General features: G+C 44.4%; 2 protein-coding genes across 2 annotated transcripts in view; one reads left to right on the top strand and one right to left on the bottom strand.

The window, feature by feature from the left end:
* Positions 1-19,864, bottom strand: part of LOC124556146 (serine/arginine repetitive matrix protein 1-like) — a 290,854-nt gene that overhangs the window by 98,975 nt on the left and 172,015 nt on the right. The window lies entirely within an intron of this gene.
* LOC124556539 overlaps positions 1-19,864 on the top strand; it is an 86,646-nt gene that overhangs the window by 2,611 nt on the left and 64,171 nt on the right. The window contains exon 2 of the mRNA XM_047130493.1: positions 19,034-19,088. Coding sequence (XP_046986449.1) covers positions 19,034-19,088 — 55 coding nt within the window. The remainder of the gene's footprint in view (positions 1-19,033; positions 19,089-19,864) is intronic.

Below are 19,864 nucleotides of genomic sequence, written 5' to 3' on the forward strand. Positions count from 1 at the left end.
CTGATGTCGCAACATCTTCCGATACACCTGACTTGGTGGGTCCGCCAGATTGTGAATGGCGAACTGTAGGAAGGTCGCGAATCTCTGGATGGGAGGAAAAAGTGGGCCGTTGCTGGACGGCTGCTTCTTACGGCTTAAAGCAGGTCTGAGGTCTAGCCCACTGCTGAAAGTATATCTGGGCCAGCACTGGATGCTTCACCTGTTGAAACTGGGGCCGAAATTCCTTAAAGGTCCAGACAAACGCGGCGGGTGGGTTTTCAGGTCACGGGTGCTCCAACTTAGGTGGAGACGGAGTATTAAGGAAATATTAGGCAGGTCGGGAGAAAGGCCAGTGTCCACTCTTCTTGCCGGTGTATCTCATCTGAAACGTGGGACGAGTTCTGTCCGCCGTTATTCAACGCACTGGGTGCATCTTCCTGAGAACTGTGGCTCCTGTTGGTGAGAATGACACCTGTCGCTAGGGGTTCAGAGAGCAGCCTTGTTTCATACAGGCCGTTGGAGGAAGACCAGTATCATTTTGCAGCATTGTTCCCAGTAACGATTGCGGTCATCTGACTTGGAACCGGGTAGAAGCATAAACCAGAGGCAGAGGCGATTCTGTGGTGATTTTGCAAGTGGATTTCTGGACCTCGGTTGCCGGTGGAGAACTGCAGGACACTTCTTAAAGGTCAGACATGCACTACACACATGAAGCGGCTATAAGGATAGCAGAGTACTTGTGGAGTGCATATACGAGCTTTTGGGATAGAAAAATCTTTCCACCTGTCCGATTAGTTACATTCTCATTTCAGAGAGGGAAGTGTATGCAGTATATGAGCCCCATTAATTGCAGTGAGTAATATTAGTCATGGCAGATGGCAGATTTACAATGTTATTATAGTATTATCTAATTCCAGGTGAGTCTATGGAAATGTTCAAGAACTAATACTATAATTTATGAGCGGTAATAATGACCACATATTTCTAGGGGCAGAAAACTGGATGAAATTCTAGATTCCAATTGGAATATATACAGCATGACAGATTGGGCGCCGGTGACGGAGATCTGCATACAACCGTAAACAATACAATAACATATAGTAAGGTTAGTACAGAATCTGAACACGAAATAATTTCTGTGAAGGTAAGTGTTAAAAGTCGGGCAACATGCCAGTCGGGCGCTTTTATAGACCGCCTGTCTCAAAAACAGTTGTGGCGGGAAAACTTGGAGAAGGTTACGTGTTATAGTATAAGGTGGATTCCAAGTTGCGAGCCATAGACTGGGAGATTTAAGTGATTGAATGGTAAATGGGACAGGGAAATTGTTTCAAATGGCTTATCGGAAAATTACCTTGATTAGTTAATCAGAGAATCGAGTAGTGAGGATAACGTCTTAATTTTCGTGGTTATATACATACCCGAACTTTTCCACTCTGCTAACGTAGTACAGGAAATGATTGCTCATAATGATATTTAACATCACTAACTAGAAATGTAAATAGGAAAGTAAAGAAAGGTAGGAAGGTAATTTCATGTAGCAAGTGCAACAAGAAACAGAGTTCGAACTACCTGAGCAGTCACCATCAGACACCTATGAAACCAGAATTATTGAGTATAAATGGACAAAGATAATACCTTAGAGAGGTACGGCATTTCCCGAGCAAAGACACGTCGTCGTCGTTTGACAGCCGTTTTAAAAAGCTGCTACGAAAGCATAGCGACATAAACATGGCCAAAACTTAGAAGAAAAAAAACTGAACGACGCCAATATCAGCGTAAGGAGAGTTATGCTTGAAGCTTTCAATGAATTTCATCGTAAAATTCTATCTACCGATCTGGCATAAAATTCTAAAAAGTTTTGGTCTCATATAACCGAAACTGAGGTTGACAAACAGCAATCCAACATACTAACCGCCCTTTTGCGAAACTACACTCCTGGAAATGGAAAAAAGAACACATTGACACCGGTGTGTCAGACCCACCATACTTGCTCCGGACACTGCGAGAGGGCTGTACAAGCAATGATCACACGCACGGCACAGCGGACACACCAGGAACCGCGGTGTTGGCCGTCGAATGGCGCTAGCTGCGCAGCATTTGTGCACCGCCGCCGTCAGTGTCAGCCAGTTTGCCGTGGCATACGGAGCTCCATCGCAGTCTTTAACACTGGTAGCATGCCGCGACAGCGTGGACGTGAACCGTATGTGCAGTTGACGGACTTTGAGCGAGGGCGTATAGTGGGCATGCTGGAGGCCGGGTGGACGTACCGCCGAATTGCTCAACACGTGGGGCGTGAGGTTTCCACAGTACATCGATGTTGTCGCCAGTGGTCGGCGGAAGGTGCACGTGCCCGTCGACCTGGGACCGGACCGCAGCGACGCACGGATGCACGCCAAGACCGTAGGATCCTACGCAGTGCCGTAGGGGACCGCACCGCCACTTCCCAGCAAATTAGGGACACTGTTGCTCCTGGGGTATCGGCGAGGACCATTCGCAACCGTCTCCATGAAGCTGGGCTACGGTCCCGCACACCGTTAGGCCGTCTTCCGCTCACGCCCCAACATCGTGCAGCCCGCCTCCAGTGGTGTCGCGACAGGCGTGAATGGAGGGACGAATGGAGACGTGTCGTCTTCAGCGATGAGAGTCGCTTCTGCCTTGGTGCCAATGATGGTCGTATGCGTGTTTGGCGCCGTGCAGGTGAGCGCCACAATCAGGACTGCATACGACCGAGGCACACAGGGCCAACACCCGGCATCATGGTGTGGGGAGCGATCTCCTACACTGGCCGTACACCACTGGTGATCGTCGAGGGGACACTGAATAGTAAACGGTACATCCAAACCGTCATCGAACCCATCGTTCTACCATTCCTAGACCGGCAAGGGAACTTGCTGTTCCAACAGGACAATGCATGTCCGCATGTATCCCGTGCCACCCAACGTGCTCTAGAAGGTGTAAGTCAACTATCCTGGCCAGCAAGATCTCCGGATATGTCCCCCATTGAGCATGTTTGGGACTGGATGAAGCGTCGTCTCACGCGGTCTGCACGTCCAGCACGAACGCTGGTCCAACTGAGGCGCCAGGTGGAAATGGCATGGCAAGCCGTTCCACAGGACTACATCCAGTATCTCTACGATCGTCTCCATGGGAGAATAGCAGCCTGCATTGCTGCGAAAGGTGGATATACACTGTACTAGTGCCGACATTGTGCATGCTCTGTTGCCTGTGTCTATGTGCCTGTGGTTCTGTCAGTGTGATCATGTGATGTATCTGACCCCAGGAATGTGTCAATAAAGTTTCCCCTTCCGGGGACAATGAATTCACGGTGTTCTTATTTCAATTTCCAGGAGTGTATTTCACTGGCAAAGACGGTACTGCGGTTCGTCCTTCCAGTGCTCGAGAAGACGTTTCATCTTTTTGTTTGAATCCAGTGGATGCCACTTTGGTTGTAAGTTTTAGGGGAACTCAACATAATTTGGATGAAGTATTTGCCATACGAAGACCTTTTTTCTCCTATGGGACTAAAGAATAACCACACAAATCAGAGTTGTAACGTTAATTTCAGACAAGGACGAGTTAGTGAGACAAACAAACCACCATCAAGAATGCACTGTGGCAAAATGAACTGCCACACGAAAGTACTATTAATATCAGTTCCCCTTTCCGCCTACATGATGACTACAGTGATTTAAGGAAAACCAAAAATATGTACGAGTCTGTCCTGTACATTTCTTAGTCATCAGTCGTTCGTTTCACCCTTTTTCGGTTATCTGCTATAGTCAACGATAGCCGGTAAAAACTCCGATAAAATAGCGAATACCTCTTGTTCACCTACACGACTACTGCGCAAAGGTTACGTAGAAGCACTTCGGGCTATTTCTCGATCTTTGCGCTATCGAGTGACACGTGGGAAAAATTTGTGACTTTGTTTCTTTTATTTTATCACTATGGGCATTTCTTCCTATGTAGGTGGAGGTTAACAAAATATTTCCGCATTCAGAAGAGAAAGTTTGGGACTGAAATTTTCTAGAAAGATCTCGGCGCAACGAAAAAGGCCCCTGTTTTAATGATTGCTACTCCAACTCGCTTATCATATCATTTAAACTTTCTCCCCTGTTTCGCGAAAATTCAAAACAAGTAGCTCTTCTTTGAGCTTTATCAATATACTTTATCAATCCTTCCTTGTAAAGGTTCCACATCGGGCAGCAGTAGGCCAGAAGAGGATGTACAAGCGTAGAGTGTACATCTAAGGGTACTGCCAATGAGGCATGCTATTCGGTTCACCTTCCCTTAAAAACTTAAGTGTGATTGTTCAAATTTAAGTTGTTCGTAATTGCAATCCCTAATTATTTAGTTGAATCAACAACCTTCAAATTTGAATGATTTAACGTGTAACCGAAATTTAACGGGGTTGTTATAGTACTTATGTGGAAGGCTCAAGCATTTTACTGTGGAATACTTTAAGTATCACTGATCATTTTCACGGTTAAAGGCTACTATGCAAAGAGCAGAAATGATTATCTTACCATACTCTCAGTCACATCCTCTCCTGCACCAAACCTCAAGCGATACATCTCATATTATCGACTAGCCCAAATCTCCTCTCTCCTCCATCTCGTAAGTGGAAATTTTTTCTCAGATACATGACACGAAACGCAAGCCACACTATTAGATCAGTACTCTGTGTAAAATATCTTACTCGTTTGTATTCAGTAATTTAAACAATTCATAGTAAGTGTGATATTGATAGTTTCTCTATTTTCTTATTTACGAGACATATAAAGCAGCTGATGTTAACTTAAGATGTTTCCAGCGGCTGTTATTTTCAACAGATATCGCATCGGAGTTTGGGAGCACCGCATATGATAGGGCGCTGTATTATGTCCGTCAGTGCCGGGTGGGATTACACACACAGCTGGCCTCGGCTGTTATGAGCGCCGTCCGTCAAGACATTCTCGGTTACAAAAACTTCACTGATCTTCTGCAGTGGACCAACCAAAAACTTGTTTACCTCCATAAAAACCACGAGGGTCGATATACACTGGTGTGCAAAACTTAAGGATGAAAGTAACTTTCGCATGATGTTTCACCGCCAAATAACATAGCTCGATGATACTTTTACCATACATAGAAAGAACTACAGTATGATGCAGCAGGTAAGTGAAAGAAATACGCATAGAGACAAACAGAAATGACAATTTTATTCGAAGAAAATAATTACACTGAAGTCACCACGATTTATGATTGTCCCCTTGGCATTACAAAACACGGGACGTGGTGACAGCAATGCATGCTCTGCAGCATGCTCCCATGCTGGCCACAAGGTGGCTAAGCAGTTCTTATAGTAGGGCGTCCCATTCCTTAACTGGCGCGTTTGAAAACTGCTGGATGGTCATTGGTGCATGTGGACATCCTGCAGTAGATCTCACCAACTCATTCCACACGTGTTCGATGGGATTTAAGTCGGGGGAAAGCGCAGTCCAGTCGATTCGTCTAATATCCTCTCGCTCCAAGAGCTCCTCTACCTGTGCTGTTTGATGCTGTCGCGCATTGTCATACAAGAAAATGCGATCAGGGCCGAATGCATCTTTGAGAAGGCAGACATAGGCAAGGAGTACAGTGAAGCCATACGGGTGAGTGTGATATTTTCAAAGGTCTGGAGATTAGTACGCTCTTGCACCATTATGCCTCCTCACACCGAAACAACTGGCTCACCAAAACGATTATACCTCACTACTGGTCGGTCCATTCTCTGCGCTTTTAGTACCATCGCAAACGGTGCCGTCGATTTGCCAGTGTCAACAGAATACAACGTAATGGTCATCGGGAAAGGTGAGCACCCCATGCAGTCGCTGTGCCACTGTGCAGCATGAAATTGCGTGCTATGCCTTCCTGCCTGCTACACAGTGTAGTGATCATTTGCTGCTGTAGGTGACCATGGTCGACCACCACCTCTACTGTGGACAGCAGTGCATGTGATATGGAACGCTGCTTACGCAGTACCAAACTCGTGGGCTGCATTCGTCGCACTATGTCATTCTGTCTGTTCCACGATGAAGTCAGCGAAATGTTGCCTTAGGGCCACGTTGTTACGAAGAACGGCACCACAGTGCACCGTAACTGCTGGCTGACTGACACATGCTGCCTTTCTTCGTTACTTCAACCTCCTCGTGGTGCGCGGCAGCCCAATCTTCTTTATACAATTTTGATGTACATTTTCCCACTATTTAGAAAGCAGACTTTCCCGTAACATTACCACACGTCAAAGTTATTTTAAATGACAAAAGGAATATATATTCGCTAATGAGATTCGTCATAAGTAAACTATCACAGTTTGGTAAGTCAACAACAATAGAAGCTGAAATGACCTTTATAACTCCTTATTAAAGCTGTCTGTGGCTGAGAGAGGAGTTCAGTATATATAAACAAAAATTTTTCATTGTTCGTCTAGTACCATAAAATGTCTGAGACCTAGTAAAGCAAGTTTTAAATCTAGCCTAAAATAATTTCTTCTGGATGATTAATTCCTTCCATTCCATAAACGGATTTCATTTAAATACTGGTTGTCTGTAAAAAAAACTATCTTTAAGTCTAGTTTCACGAACAGGACCAAAAATGTGTTCATTAATGTTAAATTCAGGTCAGTGCGCCATTTATAAACTTGCAGGTGGCCAGCATGTAGCCATCCACTGAAACTAAACATAAATACATATCCTGTAAACTCACTTGTTCCACGTAACTTCGACAAAAAAAGTTCAAAGGATCTGTGGAACATGTAACTAATTGTATATATCTGAGTAGTGTCTGTTCTGTCGGGCATCTCCGATATATACATTTCCGAAAAGAGGGTAAAGACTCCTCGATGTTCCTTTCAGTGCGAATGAACAAATGTCGTCACAATTCCTACTGGAAGCAGGATTTGCGAATATTGAGTGTAATGGACGAGGGACGTTGCATTGCAGCGTACGATAAGTTGGAAATTTGAGTAGGTTAGGAACCATGTCCGGATAACCGAAGCGGTGAATGCATCGCTTATGAGAAGCGGTAAATCCGGGTTCGGGTCGCGGTCTGACACTAATTTTCAATTTTCACCGTTGCATTACCACAATCCATTCTTTCCCTTTCCTTACCTTTCCTACATTTCATGTTTACATGTTTGTAACTAACTAACTAAAAATAATCTGCCTGACAAAAAAAGTGACGCGCCCAGAAGATGAGAAGGAAATGAAAAGAAACTTCACAGGTTTAGAGATAATGTGATGTTACACCAACGTTTACAAATCTGAGACAAATTTACAAACAACTTGTCAATATCCTGGGTCCTGGCAATGGAACGGAAATGATGTCCGAGCTAGGCCCATATATGTTCTATCGGGGACAGATCTGAGTATATGGGTGGCCCCGAGAGTACCTCACGAACGTGCATGAGTGAACGAGCACTGTTTTGTTGAAAATGGCACCGCGATACTACCTCGTGACAGGTAACACGTGAGGACCCAGGAAGTCCCTGACGTCGCGTTGTGCTGTCAGAGATCCCACATTCACTACCAGTCGTGGCCTGAAGTCTTACCCGATGGTCCCGCAAAACATAACGACTTGAGAAGCACGCTGTGCCTCTGTACAATATTAGAGGAATAAGACCCCTCCCCAGGTCGCCGTCACACTCGCCGACGACGGTCATCCGAGGTAGTACATAGCCACGATTCATCGCCGAACAAAATGCGACTCCATAAATGAGAAATCCATGCTTCCTGGGTATGGTAACACTTCACACCCTGCCATTTGTGTTGTGAATTTAACGGCAGCCTAGGCACAAGACGGTAATTCCCTATTCCAGCCGCTGCTAGTCTTTGATCAACGGTGCGGGATGACAGGTTGTTGCAGGGGGCGCATTACATGTTCTCGGATGGCAGACGCAGATTTGAAGAGGTTACGAAGTCATTCCGAGACTATCAGCCGTCTGGTGCACATCGTTCACTGCAAAGTTGTTTATCCTTCGCTAGCGCCTTCACGTAAGTACGTTCACTACATTATTTGTGCTAATCACGATATCAGTGTCAGATTTTGTGCAAAGAATTATTCCCGCGTTTTGTAGCACGGCGCCAGGACATTCATACAATCATGCGACGGCGCATTTGTGATCCGTTAACAAAGCGTAGAGAAACAATGGAAGGTATCGAAGATAGTGACTTTGTAAATAATCCGACGGATTTTCCGGAAGTTATTCCTCGTCCTAATACCGTCCACAACCTCACTTCCCAATGCCAACAGCATCTAGGGCCACACGTGTTCTCAGGACAACGTCACTACAACGTACAACCAACTGCACAGCATCTTCACTTTGTTCAAGACCCGAAGAGCGTCCACTGTCAACAGCAGTGCGATCAGCCTCTGTTACCAGGAGGCCAGCTACCGCCGCTCACCGACGATATGCGGATGCACTGTCAGCCGTCAGCTCCCAACGTCATACAAATGGTCCACCGACCACCCCATCAACCATGGCAGTCAGCAGGTATCCATTCGACAGTGGAACAACAGTGGCCTCAAGGAGTACAATGTAACCTGCCACTTCAAAATCGCTTTGAAGTTATTGCAAATTTTTGTGCCAGTGAAAGTGAACCTCCTGTCAATAAAAACTCTCCACAACCACCAATAAAAATAATGATCCCTCCCGTATTTGTATACAACACTAAAAAGTGGAAAGATATAGCAAAAAGATTTAGAGAGGATCCTTTCTCGTCCTTGTGTATTGTGTATTGAACTGGGGACCTAGAACCGTCGGAGTGGCTTCGTCCCACCGTAGCCCAGTGGTTCACAACCCCACAACAGGCCACAGTAGTCCACCCACCCCACCGCCGCCCCACTCCGAACCGAACCCAGGGTTATTGTGCGGTTCGGCCCCAGTGGAACCCCCAACCCCGGGAACGTCTCATACCAGACGAGTGTAACCCTAAATGTTTGCATGGTAGAGTAAGTATGGTGTGCGCGTATGTGGAGACTGTGTTTGCGCAGTAATCGCCGGCATGGTGTAACTGAGGCGGAATAAGGAGAACCAGCCCGCATTCGACGAGGCAGATGGAAAACCGCCTTAAAAACCATCCACAGGCTGGCCGGCACACCGGACCTCAACACTAATCCGCGGGGTGGATTCATGCCGGGTCCGGCACGCCTTCCCGCTCGGGAAGCAGCGCGTTAGACCGCGCGGCTAGCCGGGCGGACTTACTCATTCTTACTTGGCTAAATAGCGACGTGATGCTATAAGCATTGCGACTGAGACCCCTAACGATTACGGGAAGTGTGTTAGTTTTTTCAAAATTTCCCTTATGAAATTGATCAGACTAACAAACCGTAGTCGTTAGAGGGCTACCGATCACATCTGAGGAAGAGATTGTTCAAATGTTCAAATGTGTTTGAAATCCTATGGGACTTAACTGCTAAGCTTATCAGTCCCTAAGCTTACACACTACTTAACCTAAATTATCCTAAGAACAAACACACACACCCATGCCCGAGGGAGGATTCGAACCTCCGCCGGGACCAGCCGCAGAGGAAGAGATTGCTCTTAAATTAACGAACCAAAGATATCAAAAAAGTTATGTAGTAAAAATCCATTCGCCATATGACAAACGACCATATCTCTTGTTCTTAGTAATATTAACTCGTATTGTTAAAGCTGCAAAAGTTATGTCGCATTTCAGGTCTAACTGTGGAAGATCACATGTCCCCAAACTTTGTCATAGGTGTCACAGATTTAATCATTGGTTAATACATTGCAATGTGGAACCGAGTTGTGTAAAGTGCGCTCAAAATCAGCTCATTTCAGACTATAAAAATCCCAGAGACTCTCCGGCCTTTTGCTTTAGCTGTGGCGGAAGCCATACTGCGTCATACAAAGGTTGCGTTGCTTATCAGTAACTACGCTAGCGCCAGCACCGCCAAGTAAATACATTCGCGCAGCAGGAGCCATCCCTGCTGCCATAAACAGCTGCCAGTGCCAAACAAGACACGCCCATTCCGGCTGTCCAGCCACGTTACACCTCATTCCCCAGGAGGTATACATCATATGCCGACATAACGAAAGGCACTCTCCGGCAACTTTCAGCTAACCAGCACCTTCTACGGCCAAACTTGAGTTCTCCGTAACTGTCACATACTTCAACGCCTCCTCGCAGAGATTATCACAATGCCATACCTAATCTAATAAATATTTTACAAATGTTAGCGCATTCCAGGGGAAAAGACCTCTTAAACTGGCTCTGTAGAAGTCTAGCAACAGTCATCTGTTCACCACAAAATAAGTCAATATCAGAAATCTTATTACATCTACTGAGCAACAATCCTTAAATGGTGAACAACGTAGCAGTGGAAAACTTTAAAATCATTTCCTGGAATGCAAATGGCGTAAATAACAAAGTTCCTGAACTAATACTTTTCGTTAGTGAAATCTTGCCGGCCGGTGTGGCCGGGTGGTTCTAGGCGCTTTAGTCTGGAACCGCGCGAACGCTACTGTCGCAGGTTCGAATCCTGCCTCGGGCATGGATGTGTGTGAAGTCCTTAGGTTATTTAGGTTTAAGTAGTTCTGAGTTCTAGGGGACTGATGACCTCAGGTGTTAAGTCCCATAGTGCTCCGAGCCATTTGAACCATTTGAACCTTCCCCCACCTACTGATGTGGAGGCCATACCTAGTGAATCCTGATCTACTTATAGACCCAATTGGCACCACTGAGATTTATCATGACGCTGAAACTATTGCACCAAATGCGCATTAGCGCAACCAGTTTGAGTAGCTATTTTACCAGGTCACCACATACATAATATTCCCCGTCCCTATGAAGACTGTTCCTTGCTCCACCCACTATCACTACGTGATCCTCCTTCGTAAAATTCCTACATAACTCCCCTATGCCGTCAGTCACCTGAGCCAACCCTGCGCTAGGCTTCACAATACTGGTGACCCGGTACTCCCCAACACTTGCTGCAACTGCTGGCCCAGACCTCTACCGTGAGAACTACCTACCAGCTGAACTTTCTCTTTTCTGTTAGACTTTACAACTGTCCTAGGGCTGCTAACCGCTCAGGACTGCTGCATGTTCCCTACATGTACAGCTACACGAGGCTCCTCTTCACTCAACTCTAACAGTTGGTTAAATCTATTGCATATAAGCAAAGTATAACTGTCTGAATACCTCCTCTTCCTAGCTGCCTTCTTGCCAAATGCCAGTTCCCATTCCCCACCACCATTCACCCTCCTCAACCTGTCTAGTTCCTCCTTTGCGCGTTGTAACTGCACCTGAAGGGCACAGATCTTACGCTCCTGCTCCTCTATCAACTTATTTCTACTACAGATTCTCCATTCCCAGAAGAGGATCTCGCTAGAATGCCCACTGGCTATCCCACTGCATTCCCCCCAATGAAAATACTTTGAACAAGTCTCACATCGTAACCCACTACTCACCCTACGACAGAGCCAACACTTCCCACTCATGGTAAAATTTTACAGTCACGTGAATTCAGTGTTAAAACTCAGGCATTTTCCCAGTCAGTGGAAGCAAATGGCTCTGAGCACTATGGGACTTAACTTCTGAGGTCATCAGTCCCATAGAACTTATAACTACTTAAACCTAACTAACCTAAGGACATCACACACATCCATGCCCGAAGCAGGATTCGAACCTGCGACCGCAGCGGTCGCGCGGTTCCAGACTGTAGCGCCTAGAACCGCTCGGCCACCTCAGGCGTCCAGTGGAAGCATATCAAGGTCATTGTTATACCCAAACCAACCAAAGATCATAGGTATCCCAAAAACTACAGGCCAAAAGGTATCTTATCATCCGTTTCGAAAATATTGGAGTGGGTCATACTTCTCCGACACCACAAAAAATGCAGTGCAAATCAGTTCTCCCAAATACGCCGTTTCCGTAAAAGGTGAGGAAAAATGAAGGTAAATATGAACATTATAACTTTTGAAAATGCTTAATTACATTATGAAACTCGATAATAAACGTAGTAGATGAGTTTTGCTATTTGGGTAGCAAAATAGCTGATTATGGCCGAAGTAGGGAGGATATGAAATATAGACTGACAATGGCAAGGAAACCGTTTCTGAAGAACAGACATTTGTTAACAACGAATATAGATTTGAGTGTTAGAAAGTCTTCCCTGGAGGTATTTGTCTGGAGTTTAGCCCTGTATGAAAAAAAAGGTGGGGTATAGAGGTATAGACAGGTGAGACAAGAAGAGAGTAGGCTGAAGATTATATGAGCAGATCATGTAACTAATGAGAAGGTACTGAATAGAATTGGGCAGAACAGAAATTTGTGGCCTAACTTGAGTAAAATAGGGATTGCTTGACAGGACACATTCTGAGACATCAAGCGATCATCAAATTAGTAGTGGAGGAAATTGCTGCAGGTAAAAGTCGAATAGGGAGACCAAGAGATGAATGCAGTAAAGAGTTTCAAAAGGATGTAGGTTGCAGTAGTTATTCGGAGGTGAAAAGGTTTACACAGGATAGAGTAGCAGAGAGCTGCATCAAACCAGTCTTCGGATTGAAGACCACCACCACCACCACAACAACAACAACAACAACAACAACAAATGATTAAAACATTTTACGATCTCCGCGATGTATCTTTTTGTGTATTTTGTCTGAATCGATGCAGCGGAGACACGATAATATTTCCCCTCCTGCACGACATGCAGAAAAAATTGTGCTTGGATCTCAACACTAAGAAAATAATGTGTATTGATTGTATTGCATATTAATGTATGACTCCGTCGAAGTTGATGTTGAGAATCGTCAGTAGTGGAGTAAACAGGTAGAAAGAAACTGAATGTCTTAGGTAAATGCGTAGTCATCATTGGTAGTTTCATATTTCGTTCGACTATCGTACAGCATTAAAATTAGTCAGTGAGTTAAGTGGCGCAATAGTTAAGAGGATGGGCTCGGATTCTGTCAAAGGGTGGTTCATTTCGCCGCCCGGCCGTTTTGAATTATGTCTTTAGTTGTTTCCTGAAATATTTTCAGTTTATTTACCCACCGTTTCTTTCGATAATGACTCGGCTGGTTCCCTCTGGCTTCTTTATAAAGGTAAAGTTATACTTCCTGTCTAGTGCTCTAATAGTCAACAAGACGTCACGAGTTAATCTTCCCTCTTTCGTTTCAAATGAACGGTAGGATGATGCAATAGAAATAATCTGTTTTTATCTCTGTAGTTTGAAATGTTCGTTCTTTAATGCGTTCACAGATGGACAAGCACTAATGTCCGAGAAAAAGAACGCACGAAAACAGCAGTGAATACGTGTACTATGAAAGTTTCAAGTGAAACTTGGCAGCCATTATGTTCACGTTAGTATTTGATCTTGGTACTTCCCTCCTCTGGTATCGCGTGCTAACATACCGACGGGTCAGGGAGCTAAGCTATGGTCCACGTGGCTTTCGTCATTCCTTCTGTTCAAAAATACACCAAGTCCCTGCTCCAATAACCCGACAGGAGCAAGCTGGTTCGCTAGTGTCATACGAATAGCAAACTTTCAGACGTTTCGGCTGTAACGTAATTCGCTCTGAGTTCCCACACATCTGTACGTTGCTGAGACTCCACCGAGCGAGCTAGTTATATGATAATGTAATAGCATACAGGAAAAAAATCTCATGTTCAGGTTAAGCTATTGGAGGAAATGAATCAATTCGTCATACACCAGTTTTTTTCAACAGCTAATTTTGAGTATTAGGGTGAAAGAGTGAGTTATCTAGTTGATTCATAATTTAAAGGGCTCTTACTTAAGAGGTTATGTGTTGGGGCCTCAGGGAATAACTTCCATGGTATTAGTGGAGGCCTTATAGGGTAGTAATTGTAAGGGAAGACATAGGTTGGAATATACAACAAATAATGGAAAACTTCGTGCTATTTTTAGATGAAAGGATTGGTACAGGAGAGGAAATCTTGATAGATCGCATGAAACCAGTTAGAAGGTTGATTTCCAACCCCCCTCTCACCCGCCACTCCTAAAAAAAAAAAACTACGCAAGAGATGTAGATAAATATACATACGGTACAGTAGCGTTAAAACATGAGACGCTTGGATATTCTGGCGAAAATGTTATTTTCGTGGAGTCCCTTATGCGCATATTTCGCTTTAATATTACCTACATGAAAGCAGAAGTAAAAAGGCTCTTATACCTGTGTTACCCACCATGTACACAATTTATTTTTGGAAGTTCCAACTAAAGCAATTAATGATACGACTCATGTAGGATTCCTAGAAACTTCCTCTACTCGGAATTATTTAATTCACAGCCGACGGGTGGAAATTATTTTTTAGTAAGGAAAAAGTCTGGTAATATGTCTACCAGATTATCAGTTTTAAAATAAGCGTATGTCACATTTTCGCCGTTCAACCTCATTCCCCTTCAACGAGAAATAACCGTTGTTCAGTAAAGAGTTTATCCTGAGATTTCTGAAAAAAAATTAATTACTGAAGTAGTTCATCGGAAAGATACTTGACTTGCCTCCACGTCGGTCCGTTCCCATTTACGTCTTCCACGATTTCTCTGAACCACTACAGACGAATGCCGGATTATTTACTTAAATGCCTCATGGCCGCCTCTCACCTCAATTTTGCTAATGTTCTGTTTCTGGCGATTTCGACAATGACAAAAGGTTTTACTCTTGTATTCCTTATCCGTTTCTTATTAAGTAAATAATGTTGTTAAGATCCGCATTCACTAAATCCGCGCCGGCCGCGGTGGTCTAGCGGTTCTAGGCGCTCAGTCCGGAGCCGCGCGACTGCTATGGTCGCAGGTTCGAATCCTGCCTCGGGCATGGATGTGTGTGATGTCCTTAGGTTAGTTAGGTTTAAGTAGTTCTAAGTTCTAGGGGACTGCTGACCGTAGATGTTATTCCCATAGTGCTCAGAGCCATTTGAACCACTAAATCCGCTCTTAAACATCAACAATAAAATTTAGACTACGCTTACGAGACCTCATAGCTCTTCTATTCTGTCTTCAGTTATAGAGACAGTTCCGTACTTTTAAAAATTTAATTTGAACAAAGTAACATCGAAAAATATTGCTGAGTATTTTATTGTATCCTCACTGTTTGGAGCCGATGCAGGAGTAAAACCGGACTCGTATAAGGCAGAGGCATTTAGTTTGGATTTCACGCAACTGTGTTAATCACTTAAGGCATCAGGCAGGATTGTTAACTAAACGCCACGGTCGATTTTTTTTCCGATATACTTGAAATTAATAGTTATCGCTTCGATTCTCTGGAAGGGACTCTGATTTGTAATTTCAAATGTCTAGAAAACCTACTGTGACATTTTTTGAGAAATGTTGACAGGGCTCTTTGCGTCAAGAAGAAATGGCTCTAACAGTATACTTCTTTTGTAGGAAGCAGAAGCTGAAGTGTGGCCAAGTTGCTTGGGCTGCTCGCCTTCATGAGTGTCATATCCGCAGTTATGACTGGTTCTACATGATCATCTAGAGTGACGCTGACATTATCCTACATTTCAATATCAAATAGGCATCTCACAATAACGTAAGACAACATTTTATAGCCGATTAGAATACTCCTTTCGTTTTATTCCATGGCAGCGTATAATTTTGAGCAGTATCTCATGGTGAGCTGATATCCAGTGATATCTACTTATATTGGGTCCAAGTACAGAAGACAGCCTGACTCTCCCATTTCTGTTACCTTCTGCTAGACCAGAGCTGTTATAATGTCTCTTGTAGACGACCGAGAACTGCAAGTCTCCAGAGAAATTTGGTGTATAAGTAAACTTGATTTGGACTTTTGAAGGCCATATTTCCCCACAGTGAAGTTTCCCTTTTCATTACTGAGATGCAGAACGGTGGTCTCGATTGTCAGAACTACAGAATAAATTTATTCGAACTTTTAGAAGCTCGGAAAGTGATTTTACATTGTATAGAAATGTATGCTAGAAATAAAAAGCTCAGTCTAGATGTTCGTAATTAAGGTTGAGCGAGTCCACATAAGCGGCTTTTACATTAGAAAGGCGTAGTTGGGATTCTAACCTTCGGAAGATCTTTTTTTTTAAAGGACGTCATATTCGCTGGTGATTGAAGAAATTGTTTACTTCGCTATTGCAGTTTTGGCCTGTGGGTACAGTAAAATATTTTGCTTCAACACATGTCGGAGGATTTTAAAGTCGGACATGTGCTGAACCAAAATCTTGCAGTACCACTTGAAAATGGCCCAAAGGACGAAACTGCGATACCGAAATAAATAATTTCTGCAGTCAACGGCGAATATGATGCACTTTTAAAAAATTCTACATGACCGTGAACCTTGACCATGAACAGTTTGGAAGATCTGGTTATTGGAACACAGTATAGTCGTCTGTCACAAAACTGAAAAAAATCCACAAAGATAAAAAGTTTGTCGTCAGCTGAACAAAAAAACCTTTATTTGGCTCACTTTTTATCTTTGTGGAAATATTCTGCAACTGCTGAACTACAGCTATGAACAAAATCATAAACTGAAGAAAATTTGATGAAGATTCCCTGGGGAAATCAGAAACACAGTGGAAGTAGCCCAACGTAGAAGATTCAGTGAGGAGCCCCTCTTGTAGCTGTGTTGCGCTCCTGATAGGTAAGGAGCTCTATAGTTAGGAGTGGCGTTCACTATATTGGGGCACCTGGAGAAAACGCGACCTGCATCACTTTGGAACATGAACTTTTCTCTTTTTGTGGGTACGGACAGCCATTACTGTGTGAGATATGGGAATTGCTATATAGTTAGTAGCGTTGTAAGAAATAGATTACCATCTACTGATAATTCAAGTTGTCCAACTGGCAGTGGGCTAGGAAATGATACTTCTAATAAACAGTAAGTTGTAGCTTCACGTACAAAATTCTCAATTTGCCCGTAGTGACACCTCTTTTTACACATTATGTTCCCTATGAGGTTGACCGTACTGGGAAAGCAGGGGAGGTGGGCGGGAGGTGCTTATATGATGATCAGACCTAGAAAATGCAAATAGACGGCCTTACAAAAAAAGCGAAGCAGCCAGAAAACATAGTCAAATGTCAATTTAATTTCTTACACATACACACCGTTGGCTGGTGCGTAAACGATTATAGGGGCAATTCTTTGTGACAAGTAGAATGAGCGCCAGAGTACGTTAGTATTGTTCGTATTTAATGTTGTTACCAGGGCTGTTAGGGTGTGTCATGGGGCTGGGAGCGTCAGTTGTTGAGTGACCACTATGAAAGACACCGAGATGCTATGTGTTCGTGTGAGACAGCGTTATCAACACCTGACAAAGTTTAAAAGATGCCTCATTGTAGGTCTCCATAGGTCGGCTGGTCGAGTCGTTCAGTACTCAGACTTGTGAGACATTTATATATGACAGTGGCCCGATGCAGAACAGCATAGGAACATGAAAACCAGCCTACTCGTAACAAGGTTTCCGGTCGACCACATCCGACCACCACAAGGAGGATCGCTGTATTATGCACAAAGCACATCGCAACCACTTGACGTCTGCCATTCGACAACAAGTAATGCGGTCCATGGAACATTTTGTGTCATTCTGCATCATCGGTCAGAGACTACCAGCAGCCGGAGTAGGGAATTACCATCCCACACTTAGGCTGTCGCTAACACAACACAAATGGCTGCGTTTGAAGTGTTATCGTGACTGGGAAGCCAATGAATGCCATCGCACTATTTTCAGCGATGAATCGCGGTTCTGCGCTACCGCGGGTGACCATCGTCGCTGAGTATGGCGGCGACTTGGAGACAGATCCCATTCTTATATTGTGTTGGAGGGGCACAGCGGTGTTACTCCTGGCGTCACGGTGTGGGAACCACCGGCTTGACTTCAGGTCATGGGTGGTAGTGACTGGGAACTCTGACGGCACAGCAGGTGTCACGAACACCCTGTATCCTCATGTGTTACCTCTCACAGGATGTCACCACGGTACCATTTTCCAACAGGACAATGCCCTTCAACGCAAGGAACGTGTCTCTATGAACTGTATGTGTGATGTCGAGTTAGACTTACTCCCGTGGCCAGCAAGATTTCCAGATCTGCCGCAAGCATGGGACCAGCCCAGACGTCGACTTCCTTCTAATACCAGTACCCAGGATGTCAAGGACCAGTTAGAACAATTGCGGGCAATCTTGCCACAGGAAAGGATACAACGGCTTTGTGATACATTTCCCAGTCGAATCAGTGCATCCATCCAGTGCAGAGGGGCGCAACGTCATACTGGTAAATGAGCTCATACTGCCAAGTTCTTTATAAATTACCTGGATATCGTAATCACTGAAGTACCATCACATACCCTCTCAACCCGTCAAGTTTCATTTAGTTTCCTCCTCCCTTTCACATTCTTGTCAGGCAGATATCGCCAACGAATCTGGAATAAGGTACTTTGGCGCGAATCCTTCTCATGAGGCCGATGAGAAAGAAGAAGGAAGAAGAACGAAGAGCGTGGTATTAACAATCGGTAGTCTCTATGAATGAGTGAAAGCCAGGATGGCCCATATACTGAACGACGCAACCGGCAGAGACGAACAGCGTATGTCACAAAGCGGCGCCCATTTCAAGAAAATGTTCGTGACCCAGGGTAGTCGGATCTGTTTCAAGACAATGTACTTACTTTGTCAATATGTGGCTCCCTAAATACTTTTCGTGACGATCTACTGTAGATGTATATCTCACCAGTTCTCTCGGTCAGTCTCTCTCTTCCTCCCCCCCCCCCCCCCAATCTCTCTCTCTTTCTCTCTCTCTCTCTCTCTCTCTCTCTCTCTCTCACACACACACACACACACACACACACACACACACACACACAGACAGACAGAGAGAGAGAGAGACACGAAAGAGTTTGTATGCCGTTACAAATAAATAAAAACCTGGAATACCGACAACCACACATTCCTATTTTAAATCTAAAAGTAACTAAGAATGCAGAATTAATCACAATCAGTGCTCTCCTGAAATTTCATCCAAGATACATGATCGATGTACGAAATTTCTTTTTCTGAATCTTTTCTCAAAGATGTTGCTCTATGTTCCAGGCGACCTGCGAAGACACTTCGACCAGTTCTTCCCTGGTTGCAGAAACAAAGTCAGGTAATATAAATTAGAAATACTGGTCAAATAGATCACCGTATCACCATTGTTGCCGACATGAAAATCGCAGCGTCTAGGCTTTACCAACTCGCAACGAATTTTATGCGCTATATATCGGTACAATTATGAACACACTATCTGATCAAACAAATCCAGACACCTATTATTGGACGTTAATATGGGGTGTGTCCGTCGTTCGCCTTCATGACAGCTTGAACTGTGCTGGGCACACTTTCAATGAGGTATCTGAATATCTGTGCAGGAATGGCAGCACCTTATTCTTCAAGAGCCGAAGCCAGAGAAGGTAGTGATGTTTGACACTGGGGTGTGAAGCGAAATTCACATTACAACTCATCCCAAAGGTGTTTCATTGGGTTTAGGTCGGGACTCTGAACGGGCTAGTCTATTTCCGGAATGTTGTTGTCCACAAACGAATACCTCACAGATGCTGCTTTATTACGGGGTGCATTGTCATATTGATACAAACAATCAGTGCCTTCGCACTGTTCCTCTACTGTACGCAGTACTCAATGATGTAAAATGTGTTCATATCCCTCCGGATTTATAGCTTTCATAAGCGCAGTAACGGAACCACGCCTTAACCATTTAAAACACACCCCTACTGTAACACCACCTCCTCCCTACATCACTGTTGACACTACACATGATGGCAGGTAACGTCCTCCAGGAATTCGGCAAACCCAAACTCTTCCATCTAACAGCCAGAGGGTGTAGCATGGTTCATCACTCCAAATAGCTCGTTCCCAGTCATCCAC

Source organism: Schistocerca americana, chromosome X, assembly GCF_021461395.2.
Source record: "Schistocerca americana isolate TAMUIC-IGC-003095 chromosome X, iqSchAmer2.1, whole genome shotgun sequence".
Classification (NCBI taxonomy): Eukaryota; Metazoa; Arthropoda; class Insecta; order Orthoptera; family Acrididae; genus Schistocerca; species Schistocerca americana.